The sequence below is a fragment of the Gopherus flavomarginatus genome, chromosome 5 (assembly GCF_025201925.1).
Source record: "Gopherus flavomarginatus isolate rGopFla2 chromosome 5, rGopFla2.mat.asm, whole genome shotgun sequence".
Taxonomy (NCBI): Eukaryota; Metazoa; Chordata; order Testudines; family Testudinidae; genus Gopherus; species Gopherus flavomarginatus.
Genome location: NC_066621.1, coordinates 64,725,215 through 64,745,764, shown reverse-complemented (window position 1 = coordinate 64,745,764; position 20,550 = coordinate 64,725,215). Strand labels below are relative to the sequence as shown.

Sequence of the window (20,550 nt, the reverse complement as noted above, 5' to 3'; positions counted from 1 at the left end):
GTCTCCCAGAACCTTTTTATGCTAGTGTTAATGAGATGGTCACACACTCAATTGTACAGCCAATTCTCTCAGCTAGTTGAAGTCCAATGTTTTTGAGTGTCAATGTTTTTATCAACCTTTTGGAAGCCTGAAAGGTAAGCAACCAAGAGTTTGTGCAGCCTTATTTTATTAGCTTTACTATGAAACAAAATTGCCAAAGCCTTACTGTTATCACCTTTGAGTTGGGCCTGCGGGAAACATAACAAAACATAACAGCTTAGCATTAAATACTTTTCTTTCTCTTTATATGGGTGTCAGTCATATTTCACTGACTCCATGGTCACCTTTTTCTAATTGTTTACTTTTACTGAGTCTTCTGGGGAGCGTCCCTGTTCAAATTATTCAACAGGTTAAAGGTCCACCTGCTTTGGAAATTTCTGAAGCTCTGCTTAAATGCATTCTCCAAGCAGGCTTCTCCCTCTTTCTGTGGCTATGAAATGCTATCTTGATGTTAAGTGCCAGTATCTGCTGATAAAATTCTGTGTTTTTCCTTTTGATGCTTCTCTTCTTCTACATGGTTTTTTGAACTCTTGTACTAATATGCTGCCTTGTTTGTTCTGTCTGCTGCTGGGTTTTAGGATCAGTGTTTTACACTCAATTCCAGCCCTTGTTCATTTGCTTCATTTCCTTTCTTCTCATGAAGAGGGTTTTTTTTCCTGGTACGTGATTCCAGGATGTCATGCTCTTTAAGTTTTAGTCAATAAAAACTGATTTAGTGTAGGTGCTGCTGGGAACCATAGAGCTAGCAGTTCAAGAACAGCAATATGTGAGATGTGCTTCCATTCACACAGTGGTGTTTGTGTTAGTGAAAAATCAACCACCACTCTGAATAAACACCTCTTTCAACCAGTCACTTGAAGAAACAAGAGTATTTGAATATCAAGATGCCTGTTTTGTTGACTATGCCTCTAGTATAACAGGTAATTCTTTTATAGTGTCCGGTGGACATCCAGTTTTCCTACACATGCCACCTACAGAAGAATGGCAGCTATTTCCCCCACATGCCACCTACAGAAGAATGGCAGAGTGTCCATATTGTTGTATTAGCACAAAGTGATGTTTCTGTAGCTAGTGCCATGCTTTAATACTGGATACCATGATTCACCGGATTTAGTCACTCTTTAAATTCCAATCCAAGGAATACTGGAGGCAAACTTCTTACAAATAATTTAGTCCAAGTACTGGATAGCTCCATGGATAGGTCATGGGGTAAGGAGGACCCTTTCACCTTTGGCTTGCTGGTGTACTGCCAAGAGACACAGAAGAAAGTATCTACTGAGGACTGCTAATGTATTGCCAACTGATTCCTAAGAAGCTGTTACATATTATGTGAAGAGTCACAATCAGCCTAGGACTTCTAGATGTGCAGTCTCCTAGTAACTGCATTACTAGAGTTGACGCTGATTTATTTAGCACTGCTAAAGTTCTTTTTCTAGGGGCTATCTAAGCAGTTACTCCAGTGTTGTGTTTCAGTCTTTGCTATAACAGCGACTTGTAAGTTGCCATTGGGTACTCACATTAAAGTATCTTATCTGTGTTTCTGAGGTAGTTCTTTCTGATGAGTTGTCTGACATGATGCACATAGTTTCCTAGTTGTGTAAAACCGGAACAGTCCATGAGCCCTTCATGCTTAGAATCAGTTTGACACTACTGTCATTACATACTGTAACTACCATATGTTAAAAAGTCATATTGTAAACTGTAAAACTTTTTTCAAAAATGTGTCAGAGAAGGGAGAAAACACACCAAACCCACAGAAATACACTCAAATATCCACGCTGAGGAAGTGGGGAAATTTTTTTGAGTAGCAAAAAATTCCCTCTGCCAATGAAGGCAAGCTAGTGCACGAGGCACGCCATGAGGATTACACCTCACCACCAGGGGCTTCCCGGGGGGGGGGGCAAGTGGGGCAATTTGCCCCGGGCCTCACAGGGGCCCCCATGAGAATATAGTATTGCAACTTTTTTTTATGGAAAGGGCCCCCCAAATTGCTTTGCCTCAGGCCCCCTGAATCCTCTGGGCAGCCCTGCTCACCACTTGGTGTGCCAATGACAGGGTGAGGGGCAGGGGAATGGGACCCCTTACTCCCCATTCAGGAGTGGCAGCAGAGGCCTCTTTGCCTCTGGCTCAGCAGGGAGGGCAGCCTGACTGCTAGTGTATTTAGCTGTGGAGAGAAAGGGCTGAGCTCACTGTATTCTTCTGTTTCTGAAACACCCACAGACCCCTGCTGTGGTGATGTTGATTGAGCATCCCAAAATAATGGGTCTTGGAGTTAATACCCCACAGAAATGCATGGTGCAGTTCATATCTCAGAACTATTATTGCAGGCTCTCTGCACACTCAGGTAGATATCTCTGCATCAGTTACACTCAAATCATGTTTTTAAGTTTTTCTTCATATCCGTCAGGGCTCGGAATTTACCTTTTGTTTAAATTAAATCTCAGAGTCTGATGTAGTCATGTGACTCTAGGAGTTGGGCCCTAGGAACAGGTCTAAATGCTGATGCCTTAATCCAGCCCTGTTAATAACCCTAGAGAGGTAAGGGCGCCAGCTATTGCACATTACAAAATTGCCAAATACCCTTTTTAGCTGATTACATTCCATAGACTCAACCAGTTTTCCCCAGATAGTATTTGACTCTGCCACCTGAGCTGGAAGTCCTCTCCAATTTTATAACTATCATAACAATCATACATGTCTTGTTCTCCCCTTCCCATTCTACCCTCCCACTTACTCGCACTGGCATCATTCTTTAGCCACAACCAAAATGGAGGCTGTGACAATTATCAGGGAACCATAGTCACCTCAACATCACTAAAGTTTCTTAAGACTGTCAAGTTTCTCTCCAGTGCTGCAGCAAAAGCACCTGACACACTTTTGACTTTGCTCATAATGCTTAGATGGAAGGTAATATTATTTTAGATTCTCAAGTCCCTGAGGCAGGGGTTGTATCACCATTTGTGTTTGGTACATCTTTGAGCACACTGTCAGCATTCAATAAATAACAAGACTGTAAGTGAAAGCTGTTAACATTAGCTCCGCCTTTTTCTTATGTTTGCGGTCAGCAAAGTTATACACGCTCAGTCCCAAAGACTTCGGTTCCCTACTCATCCTCCCGTTTCCTTCATATTCTACTAGACTAAGAAAACAAGAACAACCATCGAAAATATACCATTGGTGTAGCAGGTTTTGTCCTGCATAATATTGTTTTCCAATATTTCCATCCAGTATTCAGGATTCCTCCACATTCAAAATTATTTCCCCTCACCAAGCTCTCTATTAGTGTCCCTGTAAATGCTAGTCCACATAGCAGTAAGTGCAATTTTCCATGGGAGTGTCAGTATAACAAAAGAATACTTTTAATAAAAGGTAGCAGGAACTCTGCATTAATTTGGGAAAACACAACAATGACTCCAAAGGAGACAAACCCTAAGTAAACAGTTGCCCTACTGTATCTTGGACAGTAAATCCTTTGTCTCACTTTCTCACTTTGCACTGTGAAACAGCAACAGATGACCCCAAGGGGAACTCAAGCAATTATTCTGCTGCTTCTGCTGTCAGGGGTTCTCTGCCATCACTTGTAACTTGATACTGCCTTTGCTGCTGCTATTTTTGTTGCTGTCACCTTCGCTGCTGTTCACCAACTTCTGTGCTGCCTCTGCTGTTAACTGTGATGCCATGTTCTGAGGTTCCACTGCTTAGTCCAATTCTTAGTGTTTTCACCTCTTAGTGATTTCATTAGGTAATGAGGAACCTCACTTCTGATGCATTCTCTGCACTGTGACACCGTTCCCATGTCCTAGACCTGCTCACCAGTGGTTTCAGCTCTAATCACTGAGCAGAACCAAGGACACTGAACTGAGTCTGACCCACGCGGGAGGTCAAAATTGTATATAGAACTCTTTCAACAGCATCCAGAATAAGAATACCTGTCCCCACCCCCCTCTGACTTTCACTTGGATGTTGCATTGCTACCCCTGGCTTAGCAAGTAAGTTTTCATTTAGGGACATACAATGAGGATAACATTTCATTATTCCTACATTCAAGAGTAAAGTGAATTTTAATCCCAAACAGCCAAAATCGGTCACCTAGGCAAAGTAGATGTGTTTACACAAATATAGCATATCCTTTTCCTTCAGCACATCAATAGATGGCAGGGGAGAGCTCATTTACACCCTGGCTTACACCATTTTGGTTCCATTTGCTTCATTCAGAACACATAATTAATAGAGATTGTTTAGTGTTAAAACTATGGTAGAGTCTTACTGTGAAATGACCTGTTTACATTATATTACAGTAACTCCTCGCTTAATGTTATAGTCATGTTCCTGAAAAATGCAACTTTAAGCGAAACGATGTTAAGTGAATCCAATTTCCCCATAAGAATTACTGTAAAGGGGTGAGGTTAGGTTCCAGAAATATTTTTTCACCAGACCAAAAAAAACTGTAGATATACACACAGTATATGTTTTAAACAAACAATTTAATACTGTTCATAACTATGATGATTGTGACGCTTGGTTGAGGTGGTGAAGTTAGAGGGTGGAAGAGGGAGGGATATTTCCCAGGGAATGCCTTGTTGCTAAATGATGAACTAGCACTCAGCTGAGCCCTCAAGAGTTAACACATTGTTGTTAATGTAGCCTCTAACACAAGGCAGCACGAACACAAGGGAGGGGAGACAGCAAACAGAGACAGACACACACCTTGTGTGTGTGAGGGAGGGAGAGCAATGCACACTGCCCCTTTAAGTAAGCTGACCCACTCTTAAGTGCATTGTCTTTTTTAAGTGGATCAGGAAGTTGAGACAGCAGCTGCTGCCCCAAGCTCTCTCTGTCTATCTCCCTCCATGTCCCTTCCCTTCTCTATATGAAGAAGGGATAAGTGGCATGCAGAAGCAGGGGGGAGGGGAACACCCTGACATTAGCATCCTCCCTTTCCCCTCCTGCACAGCAGGCAGCAGTCTCTGGGAGCAACTCCAAGGCAGAGGGCAGGAGTAGCACATGGCAGTGAGGTGAGGGACAGCTGAACATGCTGGGCAGCTGCAGCACAGGGAACTTCAGGGAGCGGGGAGCTGATAGGGGGCTGCCGGTCCACCCTGGTTACAAGCCCTCACCAGCTAGCTGCATCGGGCTGCTCTTCCTGCCAGCAGTAGACAAAGCAATCAGTTGCCAAACAATGTTAAAATGGAGCATTGCAAATGAGCATGTTCCCTAGTTGATCGGCAACGTAACAACAAAACAATGTTAACTGAGACGACTTTAAGTGAGGAGTTACTGTACTCTTCTTTCAGTGATTTCATCATCAGTCGAAGAATAACCATGCCAGACCCATGAAGTGTAAGGATGAGAGTTTAGAAATGTGAAGTGAATTATTGTGTTGGCTTTTCACTTCTGGAGACATGGAGGCACATCTGACTACATTCATAAGTGAAGTGAAATAAAGTAAATTAAGGGTGACCATCGGGAAAATCTTCTAAATGATGATATCTTTTTAAAGGTGAGACAAACATCCAAGGGAAGTAATGGAATCCTCATTGCGTAAAAAATTAAAACTAGAAGGACCAATGCACTAGAAAGCAGACAGCAGTCCTACCCTTGCTCCCATATGAACTAGGTTCTTGTAGATCTTTTCCAGCTAACATTTGGTTTTTCCAGCTTGTGTGCTTTATTGCAGTAAATAATTAGCACTATAATAAAATGCTTCAGGCCAGGATTCAGATGTTTTGGTAATGCTGTGGATCAGAAGGACTTGGTTTCTAGTCACTATTATAAAATCTTTATTTTTGTGGTCACTAGGAAGTTTTAAAACTTTTCACTTTAGAAAGATGAGACATTACTTCCACTACACATAGGCAGTGATCATTACCCATGTCTTGGAGTAGCCCTCCTCACCTTCTGAATGACAGTTTCCCTAAAAATAGTGGATGAATGTTGAATGCTTTGGCAACATTATTGAAATATGGTCCAAATTTGCAGTGAATAGTCTACTACCAGTTATAACTCTCCATGGCAAAATTAGGCACTGGTAGAGAGGAACAAGCTCCACAAATAATTTTAATTCTGCACCTCAGATGATAAACCTTTAAAATGTCCAAGCTAATGTGTTATCAAAGGGAGGCCTTCAGCCCTAAAGTTCAGATCAGGAACTGTTGTATCCCAGTGTCTGGTGTTCATATCTAGGGGTTTGGCTTGATCCATTGATAATGGGGCATGTCATGAAATTTGTATCTGGATCAAAACTTTCCAAAAGTGCAAGTGTTTCAGTTTGGTCTCATTTCTAGTTCCCACGTGTCATATATATTCAAGGGCATTTTCTGTACTTCTATCTGTGCATACCCTTATGCTACAGGAGCTCAGACTGGATGCATTGTTTTTCATTGCAACACTGGCTTTAAAGTATATAAAGCTCCTTGAGTAAGTTCCTCCAGCCAAATGCTCGGACATACCCCATGGTCTCTGTAGGGAGTCGTGTTCTGTACTCTTGGGACAGAGTAGTCACTGCAATAATTTGTGGGTGTGGTTTTGTGTACAACATTCATATTAATACAATATTATCGGTGTGTTAATTACATGATACTGCCTAGAATTAAATCAAAAGGACAGTCAAGCTAATTTGAAAATGAGTGGACAGAGAAAGTGTTTCTGTGTTTTAGGGATAAATTGTTCTATAGATAAGTCATTTGCAGTGATTTACCTAATACAATGCAACAAATCAGTGGTACAGGCAAGATTAAAACCTAGGACTTCCCTGACCACCAGACCGTTCAGAAAATAATTATCAGCTATAGTATGACCTATCATGGTAGTTTGCTTAGTCATGTCTCATATTCTCGAACACAATGTGGGCCAGATTCTGCTCTGGTTTACGTTCTGGGCAGACACATTGTGGTAATTGACATTGAACTATGCAATAGAGCTGGGCAAATAAATGATTTTTCAGTTTAGTGGCCAAACAGGAAAACAAAATATTTGAGGCCTAACAAAACATTTTGTTCAACCCCAAACAAGTTTGTTTTGGTTTAAGAAGTGGTTTTTACCCTTTGTTTGTTTAGTTGACTCTAGCTAAATTTCAAAAAGATTTGATTCAAAACAAAAAGCCAAAACTTTTTGACTTTTTTGGAAATTTTGTTTTCCATTTTTTTCCAGCAAAAACAATGTGCTGAATTTGACGTGAACTCACTAATAGTTTCAGTCAACCCAAAATTGCATTTTTTTGTGAATAAGCTGTTTGTCAAAAAAAAAAAGCCTTGCTCTAATATGGAGGACTTACATCCTGTGCAATGAAGTAGAAGAATCTCAGCGAAGGATTTAGCACCACAGTATGCATATAAAAACAAATAATAAATGATCAACCAACCTCACATAATATTGTACAATGGAATTTATCAGCCCCTTCCTGAAAAGTGTGGTGGTGAAAGGCACCAACCTTTTTGCCTGTGAAATGGGCATATTAGCTACTTACCTACTACTACAATTCCTGTCCATTCTCTCAACGGTGATAATGGGACAAATGAAGTCTGTCCACTATTTTATATCTTGTACCAGCTTCCTGGCTTTTTAAATTTTATACCTTTTTGTTCTGTGTCATTTTTCACCATGTCTATCCAACACCTCTACAGTTTTCCTCTGTTACTAGATCCTTATCGCCAGGAATGGCATCCTTTCCAAGTCCATTCTTGGCATGTCCACGCCATCATAGTCATCTTCCTTGAATCTTCTGTATTAGCATTATTTCTTGCCCAAGCCATTTTCTTATTGTAACACTGACAAACCCCGGTCATCGGCGGGTGGAATTGAATCTGGGGCCTCTGAAGCTTAGTGCATGAGCCTCTACTGAATGAGCTAAAAGCCATATGGCTCTTAGCTAAGGCTGTAGAGCAGACTCATTAATCTCTAAGTGGTCTCAGTGCCACTGGCTGGGACAGAGCACCACACCTAGATGGTGTGTGAGTTACATTATCACATCATCTTTTATTTTCTGCTGTCTTGAAACAATCAGTATTCTCCTCAGCCAGTTCATGTCTTCAGTTCAAATCTTTTGTTCATTGTATTTCCTCATATTCTTCAGAGGTGTAGGCATGACAGTTGTCTCATCCCCATTGATTTTTTTTGCTTTTTATCTAAATATCATTAGCCTTCCAGATCTTGCAGAATTTTCCACATACAGTAGCAGCTAGCTAAGTCTTCATTTTACGTCATTTTCACAATTCCTGTTCTTTGATACTAGTCCTCCAAGGTATGTACCATCACCCAGGGGAGCTGAGGCATAATTAATGTTTGTAAAGGGCTTTGAAGATGAAGTGCTAAATATTATTATTAAACAACATTACACAGTAGTATGAAATAACAGAAATCTATAGGAAAAGAGCAAATATCTTACTAGCAAAGTGTTCACAAAGACTTATAAATATGTCCAATATTGATTTAGTCTCAAATGTGCAGTTGATTGATTTTATATTATTTTGAGAACATGATTAATATTTACTTTTCTAACAGTGGATTCAAACAAAGATCCAGCTCTACTGCCATGAACTTATAACAGGGAACAGCAATTTACAAAAGATTTCCATCAAAATGTGTCTAAAGTATCCTTCGTTGTGGATTTCTAATCATCTGTCTTCAATCAGTAGACAGAGTCTACTTCTCGTTGTCTGAGTCTGAAGGGCATGTGAGTGAATGCCTCCATCAGGATCTGAAATGAAAGAAAGCCAAAGACAAGATGACAAGTTTCATATTGTAACTGTGCACAAAATGACCATATATTCATTATTTATACGGTATAGTGCTTCCCTTTAAAACTGTTGAATTTTGCCCCAGATAAATGCAGTAGATAAGATGATCTCAATTATCTCAGTATTCACCATAATTCTGATAGGGAAAATTGAGGTGTTTCTGATACGCGGGTAACCTTCATTAGCTTTCCATGGCAACTGGCAGGTTATTTAAGAGTGATCACTCCCATATGACTTACAGATATGTTTTATAAGAAATATTTGATTCAGACCAGATTGTGATATGTTCCCTCACATTGAATTGTACCTTAAAAGACAAGTCAATCTGGAGCGCTACCTAACAAGAGTCGGGTCATATGAATCCACCCCTTAATAAAGCACTTGGATATTTCCCCAAACAGTTGGAAAGTTTTCTATTTGGGATCTATAAGAAATCCAATAAACACTTTATACCGTAAAACAACAGCATATGAACAGATCTATGGGCTCAGGACTAAAAACAATCAAAATCAAACACATTACTATTAATTTTCTTGAGGTAAAGAAACTTTGGAGCCCACTTCTTATGTTAGGCCACCCATGTGTGTGATTGGGTTCCCAGATGGGGAAGTGGGCACCCTAACGTGGGCAAGCAAGTTTGAAACTTGAGTTCTGAACCCTATATATTTAAAGAAAAGTAATAGAGAAAGGTGTATTTGGTCTATTGTGATTCTTAATGTACTAGGAGTTCTAGGAGCCATGGTAAAACTTAGGAGAAATATACAAATTAGTTACTACATTTTTTCAGTGATGGGAGCACTAATGGAAAAAGTAAACTCCCACTGAGTGGGGAAGAATTGCAATGACACAGAAAGGCAGGCTGAGAAAGAGCAGCAAAAATTACAGCAAAAATACCTTATAATCTTCAAATGCCTATAAAACAGAGATTGCTTTGGTATAGGAGTGAGAGACAAATGAACAGTCTGTGTTGGTCTCAAGCATCTAATGAAAGGAAATGCCCCACGGATGTCAGAGTTTTCACTGACTAGAACTGCCAGATTTCAGTGATAGTAACTAGCAAGAAAAAAGTTAATTGTGCAATTAATCATATTATTAATCGCACTGTTAAACAATAATAGAATACCATTTATTTAAATATTTTTGGATGTTTTCTACATTTTCAAATATATTAATTTGAATTACAACACAGAATACAAAGTGTACAGTGCTCACTTTATATTTATTTTTATTACAAATATTTGCACTCTAAAAAAGAAGAGAAATAGTACATCTCAATTCACCTAATACAAGTACTATAGTGCAATCACTTCATAATGAAAGTTGAACTTACAAACGTAGAATTATGTACAAAAATAACTTCATTCAAAAATAAAAATGTAAAATTTTAGAACCTACAAGTCCACTCAGTCCTACTTCAGCCAATCACTCAGACAAACAAGTTTGGTTACAATTTGCAGGAAATAATGCTGCCCATGTCTTGCTTACAATGTCACCTGAAAGGGAGAACAGGCATTTGCATGGCACTGTTGTAGCTGGCATTGCAACATATTTATGTGCCAGATGCACCAAAGGTTCATCTCTTTATGCTTCAACCACCATTCCAGAAGACATGCGTCCATGCTGATGACGGGTTCTGCTCAATAACGATCCAAAGCAGGGCAGACCGATGTATGTTCATTTTCATTATCTGCGTCAGATGTCACTAACAGCAGGTTGATTTTCTTTTTTGGTGGTTTGGGTTCTGTAGTTTCCGCATTGGTGTGTTGCTCTTTAAAGACATCTGAAAGCATTCTCCACACCTCCTCCCTCTCAGATTTTGGAAGGCACTTCAGATTCTTAAACCTTGGGTCAAGTGCTGTATCTATCCTTAGAAATCTCACATTGGAACCCTTTGCGTTTTGACAAATCTGCTGTGAAAGTGTTCTTAAAACGAACATGTGCTGGGTCATCATCCGAGACTGCTATAACATGAAATATATGGCAGAATGCAGGTGAAACAGAACAGGAGACATACAATTCTCCCCCAAGGAGTTCAGGCACAAATTTAATTAATGCATAATTTTTTTAACGAGCATCATCAGCATGGAAGCATGTCCTCTGGAATGGTGGCCAAAGCATGAATGAACATATGAATGTTTAACATATCTGGCACAGAAATACCTTGCAATGCCGGCTACAAAAGTGCCATGAGAACACCTGTTCTCACTTTCAGATGACATTGTAAATAAGAGGCAGTCAGCAGTATCTCTGGTAAATTAAACAAACTTGTTCGTCTTAGCAATTGGCTGAACAAGAAGTAGGACTGAGTGGACTTGTAGGCTCTAAAGTTTTACACTGTTTTGTTTTTGAGTGCAGTTATGCTACAAAAAATCTACATTTGTAAGTTACACTTTCACAATAAAGAGATTACACTATAGTACTTGTATGAGATGAATTGAAAAATACTATTTATTTTGTTCATCATTTTTACAGTGCAAATATTTGTAATAAAAATATAAAGTGAGCACTGTACACTTTGTATTCTGTCTTGTAATATAAATCAATATAGTTGAAAATGTAGAAAAACATCCAAAAATATTTAATTTCAATTAGTATCCTATTGTTTAACAGTGCGATTAATTGCGATTAATTTTTTTAATCACAGTTAATTTTTTTGAGTGAATTGCATCAGTTAACTGCGATTGACAGCCTTAACGATAAGTAAAGTAACCTAGCAGTTGCTGTTCATAGGAAAGATGACAAAATGAGTTAATATTCTAGTGTTTTACATGTGAATGGAGATTTTGGCTGAGATTTGGTTTTAGTTTCCAGTTGAACAGGAATTTGATAGTTATTGGTCTACAGCACAAAGCACCACATGATTAACAATCTCTTCTGGAGAGAATCTTTGGCAAGGATTGGACAAGTAGGGGTGCTTGCACATCATCATTGACGTACATTAGCAGAAACTTGCACAATGCCTGGCTGCATTATTCTCTGGGTCTAGCCAGTGCTGTTAATCTCTCGCTTACATGAGCAAGGAAATCTAACTAATGATTGTGTTTTTAAGTTGCACTTCTAGGCACTTTTTAAATTGAAGCCACAGTGCATTGCTGATTAAAAATATCCTGACAGTCAAAAATGAATATTACTTCATGGTACTTCCTACTATGTTGCTTGAAGATTTTAGTTTGTTATGGTATATGAGAACATATTGACAAGGCTTTTTTGTTACATGACAGTGAAGTAAGGACACCTGCCACAACTCTTCATTCCAAGCCACTGAGCTACAATAAACCGTAAACATCCTTGAATGAAGTAAGAGCCATTTCATTATACAATACACAAAGGCTGCCTCAGTGCTGAAAAGGCTACAATGTATGAGAGTTGTATCGTGCCTTCACCCTGTCACATCTCTCTGTTTATCTCTAGATTTCAGATATATGTTGTGTCTGAGCTGACTAATTTTTCTCCATTTAAAGCACAAATCTCGTTGCTCAAATAGCAAACTTTACTTAAGCGGGTAACTTTATCTTCCTGTTTCTTATTTGCAGGAGAGCTGCTCCCTCTGCTGAATTTTCCGTGGACAGGACTCGTCACCTGATGTCTTTCCTTACCATGCTAGGCCCTAGTCCTGACTGGAATGTAGGCCTGTCAGCTGAAGATCTTTGTACTAAGGATTGTGGCTGGGTTCAGAAAGTCATTCAGGATCTGATACCATGGGATGCTGGTACTGACAGTGGGGTTACCTATGAGGTATTTGTAATACTTGTAATGGCTTTAAAACATAAGCTCTACCTTAATTAACGTAGCTTTTAAGAATGAAGGCTAATAAACCACAACTATGTGAAAACCTTTTAGTATTTGACAAATGATTCCTTTCATAGGAAAATGAAAGGCAATTGGAACAGACATTGGTAGCAATTGCTGTCTTTTATTGTGCCTGATTTCCCAAATCTGAGCTCTTAGATACTTCTTGTGACATTGTTGTACACTGATGACCCTGCTCTCCGAAGAAAAATGAACTTAGGTTACTAAAAATTAGGGATAGATAAGTTCTCAATTTCCCAACAAGTGTGTACACTAAACCATGTGCCATCAAAAATCCCAGGGTGCTAGTTTAACTCAATTAAATTGAGACACTGAAAAACATAGGGTGACCAAAGCAATTACCTGGCTGGAGGAAGCCCACCAAACAATCAGCGGGGCTAATTGAGATGATTGAGGCACTAAAGGAGCACTCAAGGAAGACAAGGTCATTGTGGAGAACCTAAATGAATTATTTGCATCGATCTTCAATGCAGAGGACACCAGGAAGATCCACACATCTGAACCAAAAGATTTTGGAGCAAATTGATAAATTAAGCAGCAATAAGATGGTATTCACTCAAGGGTTCTGAAGGAACTCAAATGTGAAACTGCAGAACTGTTAACTGTGTTATGTCATTTACTTACTGCTTAAATCAGCCTCTGTACCATGACTGGAGGATAGCTAATGTAACGTCTAAATTTAAAAAAGGCTCCAGAGGCGATCCTGGCAATTACAGATTGGTAAACCTAACTTCAGTACCAGGCAAATTGGTTGAAACTATAGTAAAGAACACTATTATCAGACACATAGATGAACACGCTATATTGGGGGATGATCTGGAAAAGTGGGGTAAACATTGAGGTGGCAAAGTTCACAGACGATACAAAATTACGCAATATACTTAAATCTAAAGCAGACTGAAGAGTTACAAAGGGCTCTCACAAAACTGGGTGACTGGGCAATAAAATGGCAGATGAAACTCAGTGTTGATAAATTCAAAGTAATGCATGTTGGAAAACAATTCCAACTATACATACAAAATGATGGGTTCTGAATTAGCTGCTATCACTCAAACAAGAGATCTTGGAGTCATCATCGATAGATCTCTGAAAACATCTGTTCCATGTGAAGTGGCAAGCAAGAAGCTAACACAATATTAGGAGCCATTAGGAAAGGGATAGATAAGAAGACAGAAAATATCACAATACCACTATATAAATCCATAGTACGCCGACACCTGGAATACTGCATGCAGTTCTGTTTACCCTATCTAAAAAAAAAATGAGAATTGGAAAAAGTACAGAGAAGGGCAACAAAAATGATATGGGTAATATTCCATATGAGGAGAGATTAAAAAGACTGGGACTGTTCAGTTTAGAAAGAAGACTGAGGGAGGATATGATAGATGACTATAAAATCATGAATGGTCTGGAGAAAGTGACTAAGGAAGTGTTATTTACCCCTTCACAGAATAAAAGAAGTAGGGGTCATGCAATGAAATTAATAGGCAGCAGGTATAAACAAACATAAGGAAGTACTTCTTCATATAATGCATAGCCAGTCTGTGGAACTGGTTGCCAGGGTATGTTGTGAAGGCCAAAAGTATAACTTGGTTCAAAAAAGGATTATATCAGTTCATGGAGAATGGTCTCGTCAATGGCTAATAGCCAAGATGGTCAGGGATGCAACCTCATGCTGCGAGTTTTCTTAAACCTTTCCCTGCCAGAAGCTGGGACTGGACAACAGAGGATGGATCACTTGATAATTGTCCTGTTCTGTTCATTCCCTCTGAAGCATGTGGCACTGGCCACTGTTGAAAGACAGGATACTGGGCTAGATGGACCATTGGTCTGAACCAGTATGGCTGTTTTTATTTTCTTAACTGTTAAAAATCCATACCAGCAAGGAAATAATTACTAAATATCAAGCTGTGGATATATAAGAGAAAGGTCTGCAGCATCTGTGTGATCCTTGAGATGGGGTATGGAGCTAACATATAGACTAAGACAACAAAAGCTGAGCAAAAGCCAGCCACATCTCCTAGAAAGTTTTATGCTCCAGTAGCAAAGACAGGTAGCTATGAAAACAGATAAAAATCTTGGGAAAAGGGGAAATAAAGAAAACAACAGCATGGGGGAAGGCACATGGTCAAAATAAAGAACCATCCCAAAGGTTTGCAAAGCAATTATGATTGGGGACAAGAACTTATGCACCTCAGTGAGTGGACGAGATAAGATTCCTGAGAAATATGTGAATAGAATAGCAGAGGCCCAAAAGAATTAAAGTTTTGGGTGACTCAAATATCCTGTTGTGGAGTGATCACACTACGGCTACCTAAATGATCATGAGTGAATGCACAGAAAGAAAATGTAGTTGAGATTTTTGGTTGATTCCTATGTTTGTTCCTCCACAGGCCTGCCTTTCCACTTATCACCAGAATTATTTTTCAGCTGCAGTTCTTCTGTTCTTACACTGTTCCCTATATGATTATGTTTGCAATATAGTAAATCTGTCTTGAAAAACAAACAAGCAAAAATAATGTATTCATCAAGTGGAAGATTTCTGTCTTCTGTGGTAAAGCAAAACAATCAGGAGATTACTTTTACTCATCAGTTGCTGAAATAAAATATGCCTCTCCTGCCACCTGGCTGCTAACTATACTCATCCTCCAACAGTAAAATATGACACCATTCATGAAATACACTAAATCCAAAACCCTAGGCTTCTGGTATAAAAAGACATCATTACAAAAAATAGACTGATAATTTATAAAAGCTAGTACTATTTAATATAATTAATTAAAACAAATTGTCATTAAAGCAGTGCATACAGGTGAAGACCTAAAGATCTTGTTCTTTTCATCTTGCCTTGTATTAGTTACATCTCTCACTGTATGTTTGTACGGTTCCTAACACAATGGGTCCCTAATCTCAGTTAGGACTTTACCATAAGACAAGTAACTAATAAAGCTCATATTTAATATTGTAAATTCCCCAAAAGTGGTTAGGTTGCTGAATGTTCCCTAAGAATTCACAGTTAAAATAATGCCTTGGTTTACTCTCCAGCTCCAAACAGAATTGTGTTTGCTAATAAAAATGATTTTGGATTTGTGACATTTTTTATATATAGTGCACATTTTTAACAAGCTTTTTCTGTTTTTGTCAGAAAATAAAGTTGATGTAAAAGACAGTTGTCAGTACTAAATTTTCCACCACTTCTCTAGCTATTGTTCTAGTTCTATCCATTTCAGTGACAAGAGTTTGTATGGCAATATGCAGACATACAAAGTTTTTATTGCTGACCTCTTGACTGATCTCGGATGTAAAATAAAACAAACTTCCTAGAAGGAAAAAAAAAAGCATTCACCATTCCATGTTTTTTATGTCTCGAGGCAGACTGCAGGACAAATATGCAACACAATTATGTGCAAAGCAAACCATTTGGTTCTGAGATTAGACACCACCACTGTTCTGAAATAGTTATGACCTTGAAGAGCATTCTCAGCAGGGTCAGGTAAACTTCAAAGTGTGTCAGACACTAGCTAGAGATCAACAGAAGACACTAATGGTGGTTTGATTTGTATATTAACTATGAGTTTGCGTTCAGTGTATATATATGACCACAATTAATGAGAATGTGCATGCAGAGAATCAGAATAGGTTTTAATGAGGCATGCCTGTTGGTGCACCGAACACTTTTGCCCAGACCCCCACACATTTATATAGCATGCTTTCCAAAAGAGAAACTTTTTGCCTAGTTTTTAGTCTCATAACTTTTTTGAGTGAGGTTTTAGGCTCACGAAGCCTCTCCCCCCTCTCCTGGTATATGATATAATAAAAACAAAGACATTTGTTAGGAAGACAAAGATAAAGTACCTAGAATGCAATGTAGCTATCGTTTACACCAGCTGAGGATCTGTCTCCTAACATACTGTTCAAATGTAACTTAAGCTCAAAAAGCTTTTGCTCTCCTCAACTGTTGTTGGCTACAATGTATTGTAATGTAAAATAGGACATCAGTAATTACAGTTATGCATTTAAAATGTCAGAGGCAACGAAGTAGGGTGGATTTGCTTTCAAAACCTATATTCTCACCTTACCTGGTCTCTCTCAACTTCAACTTAAAAATTTAGGGGATGGGGAAATGTTTATGTTCTAAATTTATTGGCTTCATAAGAAGGTTTCTCTCCCCACAATGGCTCCAAATAGTAAGAGTAGGATTTTGTTCTTAACCTTCAAGAGACGAAATAGCATCCTGAATAGCATAACACACCATTTGTCTTGAACTCCTCTTAAGTGCAGTAATTTAAATATGTCTCTAAGATAAACAATTAAACAATGTGTTGTCTAGCTTGGGTCCTAGTGTTTGTCCAGCTTTCTATACAAAGAGGAAACAACAAATAATTAAATTTTTAAAAAATCCTCTCCCACAATGTGCCCTTTTTTCCCCCAGTGATTTCCAGGCAAATTCTGGTTCTCAGTCTGGCCACGACTATTTTAAAGAAATAATTACTAAGGGTCATTTATGGATCACAAAACTTAAAAACAGGTCAAAGCTTTGAAATATACTGAAGAAATGATATTGTTGTTTGTTTCTTACTTGTAATTTTAAACATGCTGTGACAAATTCATCTCTGGTGTAAAGCCACTGACATGAGGGAGGTTTCACTGTGGATGACTTTGGTATCGTCTCTCTCCATCTGCAGATGCATTCTCTCCTCTTTTCTCTCTCTTTGTGACACGTAAAGGGAAGTTCCATATGGAAAAGTGACTACAAATAAAAACATTATGGTCTCATTTGAGATCTGCTCCCTACATATATTCAGAGCAATAACTTGCCTTACATCAAAGACAAAAATAAGCGTTTACTGCTTTTTCTCCTGTTACTGCAGCAGAGCCAACACAGCTCTGTAGGGTAACCTGGATGCTACTGTACCTTACATACCATGAACAGAATTATTAAGTTCCAGTTCCACAGATTTACAGAAATACTGCATAATGGATGTTCGTTGCTATGGGAGAATGCATTCTGTTGAAAGGGGCGTTTTCCTATTGAACATTTCAGAAGCAGCTATAATTTCTGTATATGAATTACATTGTGTTGACTTCAATTATTCAAAATACATGTGTTTTTATTCCTTTTTAATCTGTATTTGTATCTGTTTCTTTCTGATTGCAGTCACCCAACAAGCCTACAATTCCTCAAGAGAAGATAAGACCACTAACGAGCCTTGATCACCCTCAAAGTCCCTTTTATGATCCAGAAGGAGGATCTATAGCAGTGGTGGCCAGGGTTGTCATTGAGAGAATTGCACGAAAGGTAGCAATATAAAATTCTAAAAGACAGCAGTAAAAATGAAATAATAAAATTTAAATACATTTTATGGATTTTTTAAATTGTTGAAGCCCTTTTAATCTACTGTTCCTCCTGCTGATAGAAACGTCCAGTGCTGCATATTATAGTACTTCTTTTTCACAGAAGCATGGAGATTAGAGATGAAAAACCTAATGCGGTTAGTCATATAATCTAGTCACTTGCCAATGCCAATGGAACCTTACAGTATGTTCTCCAGTTCTTTGCCCAGACAACTTTTAAATGATTCAAGTGATGGACTTTCCAATACTTCCCTTGGGGGCTTATTCCATGGCCTTGTGGATCCCTGTGTTAAGAAATGCTTCCTGATACTCAAGCTACTTTTCCTTTGGTTTAGTTTCATCCTATTTGTCTCTTTTATTCCATAGGGGATCCTCCTAAACAAGTCTCCGCTCTTTCTGCTTTTTTTAGACCACAAGTATTTGCAGATGGTTATATATTCCTTATATATACAATGTCTTCATTGTAATTTACAACCACATCAGCACTGATTCAAACCTACAGGTCCTTAAGTATGGTTTGGGCATAGACTCTTTTTATTTTCCCACAAAAGCATATGTGCCGACCTTTAATCACTGATGTTGCTTCAAATTCCTCCCCATTTATTAAGCTCATTGTACACTGCATTCTATATGTAACCCCACCACCAGTGTACTCAGAGGTGCCATTAATATCCTTCTTTGTGATGTAAGGCCTCTGCATATGCAGTCCCAAGCCACATTGTTTCTGCCACAGTATGAAACTGCAGACATTTTAGTTTGCTCTCTACTCTCACACCTAGGTTTCTCTGTGCGTTTTTTCTAGCCAGGTTTCCCATTCTCTTTTCATATCAATGTTTCAGGTGGTTTTCCTTAGATTTATACATACGCTTTTGGAAATCCCAACCTATGTAACATGTTGCTATTTCTTGCCTATATTTTAAATTCTCTAGAGGTGAAATTTCCCACTATGAAACAGGCCAGCACAATGTGTATGCAGCATTTAAGCCCTACTGGAATTGAGCGAGTTATAGGATTTGTGCTGGCCCCCTGCATACAAGTGTGAATAACTGCAAATCTGTAGCTTTGCAACTAGGGTACTAGAGCACAAACCCTGCTTGTGTTACTGTGTAGCTTCTAGCAACTGGTTTTACATCCTGCCAGCACCTATTGGTTTATTCTCATTACCTTCCTAATTTAAATCTTTACCACTCTTTCTCTGCAGGGAGAACAATGCAATATCATCCCTGATAATGTAGATGACATTGTAGCAGATCTTGTTCCAGAGGAGAAAGAAGAAGGTACTTTTTAATTACATTCTGCTATGTGAGTTTTTTGTTTCATCCTTCAGTGCTGCTTCTGTATCTGTCCTGTCTATGTCATTATTAGTAGACTATTAAATATACAAAAACAGCTCACTCCGCATCATTTCTTACTTGAATGCCTAAAGAACTGATGACAATATTGGGGTTTTCAAAAGCACTTAAGTGACTTAAAAGCACAAGTCCCACTGAAAGTCACAGGAATGCAGTTTTCCATTCTTTATGTTGCACCTCTTTGGTCTGGCAGCCTGCATAGAACCACCGGGGTGCCCACAGAAGTTTGGCAACAGTTGTCCCATCATTAGAAATGTATACTACAGGTGACTATCTGGGATGAATTAAAACAAACTTCTTAATATACTAACACAGGGAAGAATTCTGAGCTGCATCACACAAAGGTGCCAGCTGAGTGAAACTTAAAACAGTGAAATGCTTCATTAGCAAGCAAGGCACCAATCACGTTAAACATCTCACACAATCACCAACCAAGTGAAGAGGCATAAATGGAGGCTAACCCATTGCTGACACATTCTGTTTTTTATTGATTTTAGATGACACCCCTGAGACTTGCATTTACTCAAACTGGTCCCCATGGTCAGCCTGCAGCTCCTCCACTTGTGATAAGGGCAAGAGGATGAGGCAGAGAATGCTTAAAGCCCAGCTGGACCTCAGTGTGCCTTGTCCCGATACCCAGGATTTTCAGCCATGTATGGGCCCAGGCTGTAGTGATGAAGGTAACAAAACAGGAAAGAGTGGAGGGGATAAAATGCGGGGGAGGGGAGAAGGCATTTTAACTTGGAGGCTCAACCTTCTATTATAGCTGCATGGGCCCATCTCTGGGTGTAACCAGATCAGCCACCCCATCACTGGTTCATTCACCTGCATGTCCACCAATGTAATATACGCCATCATATGCCAGCAATGCCCCTCTGCTATGTACATCGGCCAAACTGGACAGTCTCTGCAGAAAAAGATAAATGGACACAGATCAGATATTAGGAATGGCAATATACAAAAACCTGTAGGAGAGCACTTCAACCTCCCTGGCCACACTATAGCAGACCTTAAGGTGGCCATCCTGCAGCAAAAAAACTTCAGGACCAGACTTCAAAGAGAAACTGCTGAGCTTCATTTCATCTGCAAATTTGACACCATCAGCTCAGGATTAAACAAAGACTATGAATGGCTTGCCAACTACAAAACCAGTTTCTCCTCCCTTGGTTTTCACACCTCAACTGCTAGAACAGGGCCTCATTCTCCCTGATTGAACTGACCTCATTATCTCTAGCTTGCTTGCATATATATACCTGCCC

At 39.1% G+C, this 20,550-nt stretch overlaps 1 protein-coding gene across 1 annotated transcript in view; it reads left to right on the top strand.

Annotated features, from left to right (window-relative positions):
• The window catches only part of SPON1 (spondin 1), a 353,533-nt gene that overhangs the window by 326,112 nt on the left and 6,871 nt on the right, over positions 1 to 20,550 (top strand). Inside the window, exons 8-11 of the mRNA XM_050955987.1 lie at positions 12,308 to 12,509; positions 17,743 to 17,883; positions 19,141 to 19,216; positions 19,789 to 19,971. Of these exons, the coding sequence (XP_050811944.1) occupies positions 12,308 to 12,509; positions 17,743 to 17,883; positions 19,141 to 19,216; positions 19,789 to 19,971 (602 nt within the window). The remainder of the gene's footprint in view (positions 1 to 12,307; positions 12,510 to 17,742; positions 17,884 to 19,140; positions 19,217 to 19,788; positions 19,972 to 20,550) is intronic.